At 46.7% G+C, this 16,110-nt stretch overlaps 1 protein-coding gene across 2 annotated transcripts in view; it reads right to left on the bottom strand.

The window, feature by feature from the left end:
* The window catches only part of ACACB (acetyl-CoA carboxylase beta), a 161,501-nt gene that overhangs the window by 74,685 nt on the left and 70,706 nt on the right, over positions 1-16,110 (bottom strand). For both annotated transcript variants that reach the window (XM_030939193.1, XM_010360453.2), the window contains 4 exons: positions 8,630-8,791; positions 6,235-6,398; positions 2,160-2,310; positions 1,973-2,076 (listed from right to left, as the gene is read on the bottom strand). In XM_030939193.1, the coding sequence (XP_030795053.1) occupies positions 1,973-2,076; positions 2,160-2,310; positions 6,235-6,398; positions 8,630-8,791 (581 nt within the window). The remainder of the gene's footprint in view (positions 1-1,972; positions 2,077-2,159; positions 2,311-6,234; positions 6,399-8,629; positions 8,792-16,110) is intronic.

A 16,110-nucleotide genomic window follows, 5' to 3' on the forward strand; every position in this document is an offset into this window, starting at 1 on the left:
AGCCTTGGGAGGGACTGAGAACTCCACAGCCATCCCTTGCATTTAAAAAAATTACACAGCTCTCTGCATCAGCAAACCTGACTGCACTAAAAATGCTAAGCTTGGGCCGGGCACGGTGGCTCATGCCTGTAATTCCTGCACCTTGGGAGGCCGAGGCAGGCATATCACTTGAGGCCAAGAGTTCAAGACCAGCCTGGCCAACATGGCAAAACTCCATCTCTACTAAAAACACAAAAATTAGCCAGACATGGTGACATGCACCCGTCAACCCAGCTACTCGGGAGGCTGAGGCACAAGAATTGCTTGAACGCGGAGGGGGCGGAGGTTGCAGTGAGCTGAGATTGCACCATTGCACTCCAGGCTGGGTGACAGAGTGAGACTGTATCTCAAAAACAAAAAAAAAGCTAAGTCTGATTAAAAGGCACGCACAGAACCTGAATCACCCCGAGGACCCTGATATTGCTCAGAACTTAAGGAATCAGCACTTGCTGAAGGATCTGAAATCTTTTTTTTTTTTTTTTGAGATGGAGTCTCGCTCTGTCGCCCAGGCTGGAGTGCAGTGACCGGATCTTGGCTCACTGTAAGCTCTGTCTCCCGGGTTCACGCCATTCTCCTGCCTCAGCCTCCCGAGTAGCTGGGACTACAGGCGCCTGCCACCTCGCCCGGCTAGTTTTTTTGTATTTTTTAGTAGAGACGGGGTTTCACTGGGTTACCCAGGATGGTCTTGATCTCCTGACCTCGTGATCTGCCCGTCTCGGCCTCCCAAAGTGCTGGGATTACAGGCTTGAGCCACCGCGCCCGGCCGGATCTGAAATCTTAAAAATGCTTTTCGGGAGCAAAATCCATAATGGTCTCTCGAAAAAATTTCACACATGGGATCCTGCCTCCTGCTTATGAAAGAAACCTGAGCAGGGACTACGATTCTACTACCGTTCAAAAGCATAACAAAGCACTAAAAACGTTTCTCACCAGCACGGTGGCTCACACCTATAATCTTAGCACGTTGAAGAGTTGAGGCAGGAGGATTGTTTGAGGCCACAAGTTTGAGACCTGCCTGGGGGGAAATATAGTGAGATCCCATCCATACAGAAAATTTTAAAAATTGGCCAGGCATGATGGCATGCACTGGTGGCCCCAACTACTTGGGAGGCTGAGGTGGGAGGATCACTGGAGCCCAGGAAGTCGAGGCTGCAGTGAGCCGTGATCACACTACTGCACTCTAGCCTGGGTAACAGCCTGGATGACAGAGAACTCTCTCTCAAAAAAAAAAAAAAAACCTTTTATTTTCTTTTTGATAGTTCCTTTGCCTCTTGCAGTAGTTATGAACTGGGGGTGATTATTCTGCTCCTAACCCTGGGACATCGGGCAATGTCTGGAGATATATTTGATTGTCACGACTCAGAGGGAAGGGCTGCTCCTGGCATTTAGTGGGGAGAGGCCAGGAATGCTGCTAACATCCTACGATGCACAGGACAGGCTTCCAAACAAAAAATGATCCAGCACAATACGTTAATGGTGCTGAGGCTGAGAAACCCCGGCCTATCCTAACAGAGATCGCCTGGTTGCTTTCCATTCTGGTCCATTTTATGATGACCCTCTGATTTAGGTGAGGGTCTGGGAATGCACCCATTTGTAGAGATGACCTTTCAGCCGCTTTGCTTCCCAAATCCACCTCCTTGAACTCAGAGCTCCTGACTATTATGATGCACCTTACACAAGTCAGCATGGATCTGTACACAACAGTCTGCACACTGACTGCCACCCTGGCCTCGAGAACCCCATTCCCTGACCCATGGCCTCTTCCAGGGTGGCCTAGGTTGATCCGCAGAGGAATTTCCCCGAGGCAAGACTGGAGGAGAGACTCACCAATTGCCTGGTGACTAATTGGCCACACAAATAAAGGAGACAGGTTCTGCCTCCTAAGCTGCTAACACATACCACAAAAGCAGAAGGGAACTGCCACAGGCCCTACCTTTCCAGGGAGTGTAAGAAATCTGTCATGCACGTTCTGAACATCGCATCGGCCACGTTCAAGGCCCCGCATACCACCCCAAGCATGATATCCGGTTTCTCCGCCTAGGAGAGAATGTACTTCAGTATCCTCAGGAAGCTGAGGTCTCGGCCATCCAGAGGGGAGACACAGGCAGCTCACTCTCCACCTGTACTTTCTCAGCAATGAGGTAGTCCAACCACCCAGTGTCGATGTCATTGTTCTGGAAGCTCTCGGTCTCCAGGAGGTTAATGAGGTATTCCACGGTGGTCCTAAAGTCACCTCGGATGGACAGTTCCTTCAAAGCCACCACCATGTTCCTTGAAGGGAAAGGCACATGGATCATTCTCCAAATTCATGCATACATCAACAGAGTTGCTGCAATCATGTGGTTCAGAGAACTAGAAAAGCACAGGAGTGACCGGGTGTGGTGGCTCACGCCTGTAATCCCAGCACTTTGGAGGTTAAGGTAGGTGTATCACTTGAGGTCAGGAGTTCGAGACCAGTCTGGCCAACATGGTGAAACCCCATTTCTACCAAAAACACAAAAATTAGCTCAGCATGGTGGAGCACACCTGTAATCCCAGCTACTCAGGAGGCTGAGGCAGGAGAATCGCTTGAACCTGGGAGGCAGATGTGGCAGTGAGCTGAGATCGCCACTGCACTCCAGCCTGGGCGACAGAGCGAAACTCTGTCCCAAGAAAGAAAAGAGAGGCGAGGGGAGGGGAGGGGAGGGGATGGGAAAGGAGAGGAGAGGAGAGAAAAAAAGAAAAGGAAAGGAAAGAGAAAAGCAAAGCACAGGCGTTGAGAAGGCTCTGACGGACACAGCCAGTACATTGATAAAGCACCATGGTTTACTGCCTGGGTAATCTTGGCCAAGTGACTTGGGAGCTCTGGACCTCACTTTCCTCATAAGGAAAATGGGGAAACAGCCCTGACTTCAGACAGGTGTTTCCGAATTGAAATGAGACATCCCATGTAATGCACATGGCCACTAGTCAATAAATGTTAACTACAATGAACGTGATTAGTTACCATGTTATCATTATTGACTATAAGAGTTAGTGATTAGTAGACAGAGAACGGGCCAGCCATGGTGGTTCACGCCTGTAATCCCAGTACTTTGGGAGTCTGAGGCGGGAAGACTGCTTGAAGCCAGGAGTTCAAGATCAGCCTGGGAAAAATAGTGAGACCCTATCTCTACAAAAAAGTTTTTTAAATCAGCCAAGCTTGGTGGTACATGACTGTATTCCCAGCTACTGAGGAGGCTGAAGGGGGAAGATCGCTTGAGCCCAGGAGTTTGAGGCTGCAGTGAGCTATGATCACACCACTGCATTCTAGCCTGGGCAACACAGTGAGACACCATCTCTTAAAAGAAGAAAAAACAGAGGGAAAATTGGTCACTGCCTCTGTCTCTCCCTTGACCTATTCCAATCTCCTCCTGTCCCCAGAGCTGGTGCCACCCTCTCATCATCCACACAGCTGCTCCACCTGTGTATGTGGGGTGCACCTGCAGATGGATGGCACTGTCACCCAGCTCAGGGGCCTGATGGGCCCCATGGCTGCCTCTCCCCAACACATAGCCTCCAATCTTCAAGCGCACCAGTTCAAATGGCTAAACCGCAGGCTGGGCATGGTGGCTCACGCCTGTAATCCCAGCACTTTGGGAGGCCAAGGTGGGCGGATCACCTGAGGTCAGGAGTTCGAGACTAGCCTGACCAACATGGAGAAACCCCAACTCTACTAAAAATACAAAATTAGCCGGGCATGGTAGTGCATGCCTGTAATCCCAGCTACTTGGGAAGCTGAGGCAGGAGAATTGCTTGAACCCGGGAGGCAGAGGTTGCGGTGAGCCAAGATCATGGCATTGCACTCCAGCCTGGACAACAAGAGCGAAACTCCATCCGAAAAAAAAACACAAATGGCTAAACCTCTACTCCCTATGGATTCACAGTGAGTGTGGGTAGGTATCTGAATACCCCTTCTGGGAGAGAAAGCTTTCTTTCTTTCTTTTTTGAGACGGAGTCTCACTCTGTCACCCAGGTGGGAGTGCAGTGGCACAATCTCAGCTCACTACAACCCCCGCCTCCTAGGTTCAAGTGATTCTCCTGCCTCAGCCTCCCAAGTAGCTGGGATTACAGGCGCCCACCACCATGCCTGGCTAATTGTTACATTTTTAGTAGAGATGGGGTTTCACTCTTGTTGCCCAGGATGGTCTTGAACTTAGTGCTGGGATTACACACATGAGCCACCGAGCCCTTTTTTTTTTTTTTTTTGTCGAGCCGGAGTTTCACTCTTGTTGCCCAGGCTGGTGTGAAATGGCATGATCTCCGCTCACTGCAACCACCACCTCCCAGGTTCAAGCAATTTTCCTGCCTCAGCCTCCGCGGCCACCAGGACGCCTGGCTAATTTTTGCATTTTTAGTAGAGACAGGGTTTTGCCATGTTGGCCAGGCTGGTCGTAAACTCCTGGCTTCAAATGATCCATCTGCTGTGGCCTCCGAAACTGCTGGGATTACAGGCGTGAGACACTGTGCCTAGCCAAGAAAGTTTTCTTGTCTTGCAGCATCCTGTGTGCTGTCAGCAGGTAACAGGGAAGGACACTGATGACCCCATTTTGGGGGTGAGAAAATGAAGACCCAATGAGGTCAAACAAGGGTATCCACAGGCCATGAGTCGTCAGCTGTGGGTCTGGAAGCCGGGTCTGAGTTAACCCGCTGGCCTCACGGGTGAGTGGCTTGTCCCAGTTTCCTCGGAGCAGTCCCCATTTTAGCACTGAGAAGTCCTTCAGCCTGAGAAACCAGTGCCAGGAAAACCAGGAGAGCTGATCCCCCTACTGGACTCTCACTAAGAGCAATAAGAAAAGCTGGAATTTCTGCCTATGAGTTATGTTGAAGTTGCGGTTGGTCCATTCGTAGCATGTGACAAGACACAGGTCACTTCACTGGGAGGGGTCTGGGTTGGCTGACCTGTCTCCCACGTCCTATTAAGCCCTTTTTGCTGCAATCTTCCATAAGCTTCAAGGATCTCAATTTTTCACTAAGCATGATTAAAATTAATTATTCTAAGCTGGCAAAGAAAGCCTGATCATCAAAACTGCCCAACTCAATTCAATTCATGGCTAAGTGCCCCAGGCCAGATTTTAATGCTAAGGCCTCTGGGATTTTTTCACTCCGAAGGGCAGTTATTTACCCACACAAAAACCTTTAATTACAAAGTAAACTAGTTTTCTACCTTTCCACAGCCGTGTCAAGTCAGGGCAAGTGTCGGATGTGGTGTGTCAGAATTTGGGGGTCCCTCTGTCAATGTGGGCTTCTCAGCTCTGCAGAAACTATCACAAGCATCGGAGGACTTGGCTGAGCTGGGGACATGGGGCTGCTGTCACAGGCCTCTGGGTGGTGGGTGGTTCACAGCAGGACACACTCCTTGAAATTTAGTCTTCCGTGTGAAATACAACCAATTAGGGAACTACTGATAAGGTTTAAATGTAAAGGAGCTTCCCTCCCCCTTTCTTCAGCTATAGTACTTACCACCCTTTAAACTTTGGGTACTCCTTGAACGATCTTTAGATCTCCTTCAAGCTAGACCTCTTATAAGCTCATGACCAAATTACATTTTACTTTGTGGATCTTCAATAAAGGAAAAGGGCAGGCTTGGATCTTGAACTTCAAGCATAGGGTATTTAAAATGGGGCCTACCCTGTGATTTACTTTTCTTGGTCTCCTCAAATGCAACTGTATCTGAAGCCCCAGGGGACCTTTTAGTTTCTTAAAGGACGGAATTGGGAAAAGGAGGAAGTGGGAAGGGAAGGAAAGAAGGAAGAAAGGAAAGACCGAGGAAGAAAGGGAGGGGGAGGAAAGCAGAGAAAGGAGGAAAAGAAGGAAGGAGGGAGGAAGGGAGGAAGAAAGAAGACAGGAAGACAGGGAGGAAGGGAGGAAAGAAGGGAAGGGGAGGAGAGGGGAGAGGAGGGAATGGAAGGGGAGGGGAAGGCAGAAGAGGGGAGGAAGGAAGGAAGACAATGAAAGGGAAGGAAGGAAAGAAGAAAGAGAGGGAGGGAAGAAGGAAGGGAGGGAGGAAAAAGTGAGGGAAGGACAAGGGGAAGAAGGGAGAGAGGGAGGGAGAGAGGGAGGGAGGGAGGGAGGGAAGGAGGGAAGGAAGGAAGGAAGGAAGGAAGGAAGGAAGGAAGGAAGGAAGGAAGGAAGGAAGGAAGGAAGGAAGGAAGGAAGGAAGGAAGAAATACTGACGAAATGGCCTCTTCCCGGTTCTCTCCCCAGGAGAAGCAGTGCCCAAACTGGGAATCCGCAAACTCATGCAGGCCTCCAGTAGCAGCCACACTGAAGTAACCCCACACGTTCTTGCTGCTGCGGAAATTCAGTTCCTGAACAGTCCCGGAGCTCGGCTTAAACCCCTGGAGTCCGGACAGAAAACGCAAAATAGAAGAAATCATTACTCCAGATATATTTTCATCAGAATTCAGTCCTGGGAAAACCAAGAACCCCTACCCTAACCAAAAGCTTAGGGTACTCAATAAAACACTGATATCTCTTGTTACAGGCATGGATGTATCTATTCATGGGTGTACCCATATGAGCACCTCAATGCCTATAATCCTTATTTGTTTTAACTGTAAAAAAATAACCAAGTTGGATCAGTCGCAGTGGCTCATGTCTGTAATCCCAGTACTTTGGGAAGCACAGGTAGGAGGATCACTTGAGCCCAGGAGTTCAAAACCAGCCAGAGTAACATCAGGAGACCCTGTCTCTACAAAAAATAAAAACAATTAGCCAGGTGTGGTGGCACATGCCTGTAGTCCCAGCTACTTGTGGGGCTGAGGCAGGAAGATCTCTTGAGCCCAGGAGATTAGGCTACAGTGAGGCAGGACGATGCCACTACACTCCCACCTGAGTGACAGAGCAAGACCCTGTCTCTAGATAAATAAATAAATAAAATAAGTGAGTTGGGACAGAGATGGCAGTGCAGGTGTTAAATGGGCGAATGTTGATAACTATTGGAGCTGGGTGAAAGGACATTCTGACTTTAAATGCTTGACATTTTGAAAATAAAAAGTTTAAATAAAAGTGAAGCCAGGTTAGATTTCCAATTCTGGATAATGAAAATCTCTGCAGGTGAAGAAATCTAGGGCATCCCAGACAGGGCCCTTGCTGCTGGGAAGGGGCCATTTCATCGGTATTTCCTTCCTTTCCTCTCTCCTTCCTTCCTCTTTCCCTCTCTCCCTCCCCCTCTCCCTTCCTCCTTCCTCACTTCCCCCTTCCCTCCTTCCCATTCTACCCCTTCCTCCCTCCCTCCCTCCCTCCATCCCGGTCTACCTCACACCATCGGCCAGGCTGCTGCCAACACACACCTGATCCCCTCCGGGGGAATGGCCCGTCTCCCTCTGAGTACAATTTTGGTAAGAGTGGGTGGACATGGCACCTCTCACTGGGATTAGGGCTCCTGAACTAAGGGATGAAGGTTTCTGGGAGAGGTATGTAGAGGTGAGAGACGGAGCGACCCAAGTGCCTGGGCTGTTACCATACCTGGTCCTCCATCCTCCCAGGAACCTGGGAACTAGCCATCATCCCTCCAAAAAATTCCCCCTTTGCATGTCCACCAGAGTTGGTATTTGGTTCACAGCCAAGAACCCCAAATGAATACAGCTACCCTAGCTTAAAATTATTTAATTAAAAGGGGTGGAGGTGTACCCTCTCTTACCCCCAGGTTCCTGAGTGCAATAATTAAGCCATTAAGTTGTAGTAGATTGATGAGTCCTGTGACAATCAACGGTTGGTATGCATGTAAACTGTAAGGGATGCCAGTTGGTTTGTTTTTTAAGACCCAAGTAAGACCAAGTCACAAAGGGACTGTCTACAATGAGCCAGACTTTATACTGTGGCAAAAAGCACACAGGGCCAGAAATCCAAGGACTAGGGTTCTAAACCTGGCTGCTTGTCCCAAAGATAGGCATGGCTTTTGGAATCTACTGACGGGTCTCAGCAGGTCCCAGACGAGAGACAGGAAGCAAGTTACCCCAGGCTCTTTGCCTGTAATGTGGGGTGACAATGTCCAGCAGCAGCAGTTCCTGTACATGAGCACTGAGACACGGGAAGACTCGGCCCAGAGCCTGGCAATAATCCAAAAATCCAATAAATCCAGCTGGGTGCAGTGGCTCATGCCTATAATCCCAACACTTTGGAGGCCAAGGTGGGAGGATCACTCGAAGTCAGGAGCTCGAGATAAGCCTGGCCAATATGGTGAAACCCCATCTCCACTAAAAATAGAAAAATTAGCCGGGCATTGTGGCAGGCACCTGTAATCCCAGCTACTTGGGAGGCTGAGGCAGGAGAATCGCTTGAACCTGGGAGGCGGAGGTCGTAGCGAGCCAAGATCGCATCACTGCACTCCAGCCTGGGTGACAGAGTGAGACTTCATCTCACAAAAACAAAAATAAAAATAAATAAAAATCCAATAAATCCAATAATCCAATAAACCATGGCATGTCCCTTCCCATGCCTCAGTTTCCCCATTTGTAAACTGAGATGCCTGGATAGCTTATGGGTGTCTCTTCTCAGGCCAACATCCAGGGTCCCCACATGCTGGGAGATCTGAGATGGTGGAAACACAGGGGCCCGCATAACTTGCCTCGTCTGGGTTTTCACTGGTGATTCTGGCGGCAATGACGTGGCCTCGGGCGAGGGGAGGGTTTGAGGGGGTTTCAAAAGAAATGGGAGTCACTCCCCATGGCGACTCTCCGTACAGAAGCCGGATATCCTTCAGCCGGTGCAGTGGCACGCCCATAGCAATCTAAAATCAAGAGATCCAACCCACAGACTGTCAGCCCTACCAGAACACGGTCTCAAAACACCAGGCACAGTGGTAGATGTAACAGAGGTTCAGTCAATGATTTAGGATATACAGACGCTACTCTATAGACAACATGGTACCCTACCGTGGCCAGAGAGCCAAAGAAAGAAAAAGCCGTAAGGCATGACCCTTTCATGGTGGAGCAAATAGTACATCTGGGAAAAGGAAAAATATTCATGAAAAGACATCACACAAGAACATACACGCATTAAGTAAAAGCACTAGACTTTTAAAGCTAGGGAAGGTGAGAAGAAACCGTGTTGGCTGTAGAGTTAAAGGAGGTTTTTGTAAAGGGTACCTGAAGAGGAAACTGGACATGAAGAATTGGTAAAAAATAGACAATTATGGAACCAGCTTAACCACATGATCAGAGTTAACATGCTTCATGATGGGATGTATTAAGGACACAACACCTGTGGAGCATTCTGCCAAATCGAACAAGGAAGAAATATCAGAGAAATCCACAGTGAGGGACATTCTGCCTGAGCTCCTGAAAAATGCCAGTGTTCATGCCTGTAATCCCAGCACTTTGGGAGGCCGAAGCAGGCAGATCGCTCGAGCCTAGGAGTTGGAGACCAGTCTGGGCAACATAATGAGACCCCATCTCTACAGAAAAAATTAAAAAAACATTAGCCGGGCATGGTGACAGAAATAGAAAAAAAAAATCCTAAAATTTATATGGAAACACAAAAGACCCAGAATAGCCACTACCATCCTGAATAAAAAGAATAAACACTGGAGGAATCAAATGACCTGACTATGAGTTATACTACAGAGCTACAGTAACCAAAATAGGGTGGCACTGACATAAAAACAAACACATAGATCAATGGGACAGAATAGAGAACCCAGAAACAAATCCATACATCTACAGTGAACTCATTTTTGACAAACTTGCAAAGAACATGCAGTGGGAAAAAAGTCTCTTCAATAAATGGTGCTGGGAAAATTGGATATCCATATGATGAATCATAAATGAAGAATCAAATTCTTCAAATCAAAATGAACTAAAGACTTAAATCTAAGACCTCAAATTATGAAACTACTGGAAGAAAACATTGGGGGAACTCTTGGGAACGTCAGTCTGGGCAAAAATTTATTGAGTAATACCCCAAAGGCACAGACAACTAAAGCAAAAAAGGAACAAATGGGATCAAATCAAGTTAAGAAACTTTTGCACAGTAAAGGAAACAATCAACAAAGGGAAGAGACAGCCCACAGCCTGGGAGAAAACATTTGCAAACTATCCACCTGACAAGGGATTAATAACCAGAATACATAAGAAGCTCAAGGATGAGCAGGGTGATTCATGCCTGTTAACACCAGCGCTTTGGGAGGCTGAGGTGGGAGGGTTGCTTGAACCCAAGAGTTTGAGACTAGCCTAGACAACATAGCGAGACCTTATCTCTACAAAAATTTTAAAAAGTCAGCTGGGCATGGTGGTGCACACCTGTAGTCTCAGCTACTCAGAAGGCTGATGTGGGAGAATCACTTGAGCCCAGGAGGTGAAGACTGCAGTGAGCCATGATCATGCCACTGCATTCCAGCCTGGGCAACAGAGCAAGGTCCTGTCTCAAAAACAAAAAAGAAGCTAAAACAACTCAGTAGGAAAAATGTCTAATTAATCCAATTAAAAATAGACAAAAGATCTGAATAGACATTTCCCAAAAGAAGACACATGAATGGCAAACAGGCATATGAAAAGGCACTCAACATCATTGATCATCAGAGAAATGCAAATCAAAACTACAATGAGACATCGTCTCACTCCAGTTAGAATAGCTTGTATCCAAAAGACAGGCAATAAGAAATGCTAGCAGCCAGGCGTGGTGGCTCAAGCCTGTAATCCCAGCACTTTGGGAGGCCGAGGCGGGTGGATCACAAGGTCAGGAGATCAAGACTATCCTGGCTAACACGGTGAAATCCTGTCTCTACTAAAAATACAAAAATTAGCTGGGCGTCATGGCATGTGCCTATAGTCCTAGATACTCAGGAGGCTGAGGTAGGAGAATTGCTTGAACCTGTGAAGTGCAAGTTGCAGTGAGCCAAGATCACGCCACTGCACTCCAGCCTGGGAGACAGAGCAAGACTCAGTCTTAACAAAAAAGAAAAAGAAAAAAAGAAAAAAAAGAAATGCTAGCAAGGACATGGAGAAAAGGGGCCCCTCATACACTGTTGGTAGGACTGAAAATTAGTACAACCACTATGGAGGACAATATGGAGGTTCCTCAAAAAAACTAGAAGTAGATGGGTGCCCAAGATGGCCAAATAGGAACAGCTCCAGCCTCCAGCTCCCAGTGTGAGCAACACAGAAGACGGGTGATTTCTGCATTTTCAACTGAGGTACCAGGTTCATCTCACTGGGGTGTGTCGGACAGTTGCTGGTCCGCAGGTGCAGCCCGACCAGCAAGAGCTGAAGCAGGGCATCACCTCACCCGGGGAAGCACAAGAGGGAAGGGAATTCCTTTTCCTAGCCAAGGGAAATTGAGACACACAACACCTGGAAAATCGGGTAACTCCCACCCTAATACTGCGCTTTACCAAGGGTCTTAGCAAACGGCACACCAGGAGATTATATCCCACACCTGGCCCAGAGGGTCCCATGCCCACGGAACCTCCCTCATTGCTAGCACAGCAGTCGGAGATCTAACTGCAAGGTGGCAGCGAGGCTGGCGGAGGGGCGCCCACCATTGCTGAGGCTTAAGTAGATAAACAAAGCCGCCAGGAAGCCGCAGCTCAAGGAGGCCCGCCTGCCTCTATAGTCTCCACCTCTGGGGACAGGGCATAGCTAAACAAAAAGCAGCAGCAACCTCTGCAGATGTAAAAGTCCCTGTCTGACAGCTTTGAAGAGAGCAGTGGTTCTCCCAGCACGGAGGATGAGATCTGAGAACGGACAGACTGCCGGCTCAAGTGGGTCCCTGACCCCTGAGTAGCCTAACTGGGAGACATCCCCCACGGGTGCAGACCGACACATCACACCTCACATGGCTAGGTACACCCTGAGACGAAGCTTCCAGAGCAAGAATCAGACAGCAACACTCACTGTTCAGCAATATTCTACAGCCTCCGCTGCTGATACCCAGGCAAACAGGGTCTGGAGTGGACCTCAAGCAAACTCCAACAGACCTGCAGCTGAGGGTCCTGACTGTTAGAAGGAAAACTAACAAACAGAAAGGACACCCACACCAAAACCCCATCAGTACGTCACCATCATCAAAGACCAAAGGCAGATAAAACCACAAAGATGGGGAAAAAGCAGTGCAGAAAAGTTGGAAATTCAAAAAATCAGAGCGCATCTCCCCCTCCAAAGGAACGCAGCTCATCGCCAGCAACGGAACAAAGCTTGACTTTGACAAGTTGAGAGAAGAAGGCTTCAGTCGATCAAACTTCTCAGAGCTAAAGGAGGAACTACGTAACCAGTGCAAAGAAACTAAAAACCTTGAAAAAAGAATGGATGAATGGATAACTAGAAAAATCAATGCAGAGAAGACCTTAAAAGAACTGATAGAGATGAAAACCATGACACGAGAACTACGTGACAAATGCACAAGCTTCAGTAACCGACTCAATCAACTAGAAGAAAGATTATCAGTGATTGAAGATCAAATGAATGAAATGAAGCAAGAAGAGAAATGTAGAGAAAAAAGAGTAAAAAGAAATGAACAAAGCCTCCAAGAAATACGGGATTATGTGAAAAGACCAAATCTACATCTGATTGGTGTGCCTGAAAGTGATGGGGAAAATGGAACCAAGTTGGAAAACATTCTGCAGGATATCATCCAGGAGAACTTCCCCAACCTAGTAAGGCAAGCCAACATTCAAATTCAGGAAATACAGAGAACGCCACAAAGATATTCCTCGAGAAGAGTAACTCCAAGACACATAATTGTCAGATTCACCAAAGTTGAAATGAAAGAAAAAATGTTAAGGGCAGCCAGAGAGGAAGGTCGGGCTACCCACAAAGGGAAGCCCATCAGACTAACAGCAGATCTCTCGGCAGAAACTCTATAAGCCAGAAGAGAGTGGGGGCCAATATTCAACATTCTTAAAGAAAATAATTTTTGGCCGGGCACGGTGGCTCAAGCCTGTAATCCCAGCACTTTGGGAGGCCGAGACGGGCGGATCACAAGGTCAGGAGATCAAGACCATCCTGGCTAACACGGTAAAACCCCGTCTCTACTAAAAAAAAATACAAAAAACTAGCCAGGCGAGGTGGCGGGCGCCTGTAGTCCCAGCTACTCGGGAGGCTGAGGCAGGAGAATGGCGTGAACCCGGGAGGCGGAGCTTGCAGTGAGCTGAGATGTGGCCACTGCACTCCAGCCTGGGCGACAGAGCGAGACTCCATCTCAAAAAAAATAAATAAAAGAAAATAATTTTCAACCCAGAATTTCATATCCAGCCAAACTAAGTTTCATAAGAGAAGGAGAAATAAAATCCTTTACAGACAAGCAAATGCTTAGAGATTTTGTCACCACCAGGCCTGCCCTACAAGAGATCCTGAAGGAAGCACTAAACATGGAAAGAAACAACCGGTACCAGCCATTGCAAAAACATGCCAAAATGTAAAGTCCATCGATGCTAGGAAGAAACTGCATCAACTAACGAGCAAAATAACCAACTAATATCATAATGACAGTATCAAATTGACACATAACAATATTAACCTTAAATGTAAACGGACTAAATGGGCCAATTAAAAGACACAGACTGGCAAATTGGATAAAGAGTCAAGACCCGGCCGGGCGCGGTGGCTCAAGCCTGTAATCCCAGCACTTTGGGAGGCTGAGACGGGCGGATCATGAGGTCAGGAGATCGAGACCATCCTGGCTAACATGGTGAAACCCCGTCTCTACTAAAAAATACAAAAATTAGCCGGGCGAGGTGGTGGGCGCCTGTAGTCCCAGCTACTCGGGAGGCTGAGGCAGGAGAATGGCGTGAACCTGGGAGGCGGAGCTTGCAGTGAGCTGAGATCTGGCCACTGCACTCCAGCCTGGGTGACAGAGCAAGACTCCGTCTCAAAAAAAAAAAAAAGAGTCAAGACCCATCAGTTTGCTGTATTCAGGATTCAGGAGACCCATCTCACATGCAGAGACACACATAGGCTCAAAATAAAGGGATGGAGGAAGATCTACCAAGCAAATGGAAAACAAAAAAAAGCAGGGGTTGCAATCCTAGTCTCTGATAAAACAGACTTTAAACCATCAAAGATCAAAAGAGACAAAGAAGGCCATTACATAATGGTAAAGGGATCAATTCATCAGGAAGAGCTAACTATCCTAAATATATATGCACCCAATACAGGAGCACCCAGATTCACAAAGCAAGTCCTTAGAGACCTACAAAGAGACTTAGACTCCCATACAATAATAATGGGAGACTTTAACACCCCACTGTCAACATTAGACAGATCAACGAGACAGAAAGTTAACAAGGATATCCAGGAATTGAACTCAACTCTGCATCAAGCTGACCTAATAGACATCTACAGAACTCTCCACCCCAAATCAACAGAATATACATTCTTCTCAGCACCACATTGCACTTATTCCAAAATTGACCACAAGTTGGAAGTAAAGCACTCCTCAGCAAATGTAAAAGAAAAGAAATCATAACAAACTGTCTCTCAGACCACAGTGCAATCAAACTAGAACTCAGGACTAAGAAACTCAATCAAAACCGCTCAACTACATGGAAACTGAACAGCCTACTCCTGAATGACTACTGGGTACATAACGAAATGAAGGCAGAAATAAGGATGTTCTTTGAAACCAATGAGAACAAAGATACAACATACCAGAATCTCTGGGACACATTTAAAGCAGTGTGTAGAGGGAAATTTATAGCACTAAATGCCCACAAGAGAAAGCAGGAAAGATCTAAAATTGACACTCTAACATCACAATTAAAAGAACTAGAGAAGCAAGAGCAAACACATTCAAAAGCTAGCAGAAGGCAAGAAATAACTAAGATCAGAGCAGAACTGAAGGAGATAAGAGACACAAAAAACCCTCCAACAAATCAATGAATCCAGGAGCTGGTTTTTTGAAAAGATAACAAAATTGATAGACCGCTAGCAAGACTAATAAAGAAGAAAAGAGAGAAGAATCAAATAGATGCAATAAAAAATGATAAAGGGGATATCACCACTGACCCCACAGAAATACAAACAACCATCAGAGAATACTATAAACGCCTCTACGCAAATCAACTAGAAAATCTAGAAGAAATGGATAATTTCCTGAACACTTACACGCTCCCAAGACTAAGCCAGGAAGAAGTTGAATCCCTGAATAGACCAATAGCAGGCTCTGAAATTGAGGCACTAATTAATAGCCTACCAACCAGAAAAAGTCCAGGACCAGACGAATTCTACCAGAGGTACAAGGAGGAGCTGGTACCATTCCTTCTGAAACTATTCCAATCAATAGAAAAAGAGGGAAACCTCCCTAATTCATTTTATGAGGCCAACATCATCCTGATACCAAAGCCTGGCAGAGACACAACAAAAAAAGAGAATTTTAGACCAATATCCCTGATGAACATGGATGCAAAAATCCTCAATAAAATACTGGCAAACTGAATCCAGCAGCACATCAAAAAGCTTATCCACCATGATCAAGTGGGTTTCATCCCTGGGATGCAAGGCTGGTTCAACATACGCAAATCAATAAATGTAATCCAGCATATAAACAGAACCAAAGACAAAAACCACATGATTATCTCAATAGATGCAGAAAAGGCCTTTGACAAAATTCAACAGTCCTTCATACTAAAAACTCTCAATAAATTCGGTATTGATGGAACGTATCTCAAAATAACAAGAGCTATTTATGACAAACCCACAGCCAATATCATACTGAATGGGCAAAAACTGGAAGCATTCCCTTTGAAAACTGGCACAAGACAGGGATGCCCTCTCTCACCACTCCTATTCAACATAGTGTTGGAAGTTCTGGCTAGGGCAATCAGGCAAGAGAAAGAAATAAAGCGTATTCAGTTAGGAAAAGAAGAAGTCAAATTGTCCCTGTTTGCCGATGATTGTATATTTAGAAAACCCCATCATCTCAGCCCAAAATCTGCTTGAGCTGATAAGCAACTTCAGCGGTCTCAAGATACAAAATCAATGTGCAAAAATCACAAGCATTCTTATGCACCAGTAACAGACAAACAGAGAGCCAAATCATGAATGAACTCCCATTCACAATAGCTTCAAAGGGAATAAAATACCTAGGAATCCAACTTACAAGGGATGTAAAGGA

This window comes from Rhinopithecus roxellana, chromosome 10 (assembly GCF_007565055.1).
Source record: "Rhinopithecus roxellana isolate Shanxi Qingling chromosome 10, ASM756505v1, whole genome shotgun sequence".
In the NCBI taxonomy this organism is placed as follows: domain Eukaryota; kingdom Metazoa; phylum Chordata; class Mammalia; order Primates; family Cercopithecidae; genus Rhinopithecus; species Rhinopithecus roxellana.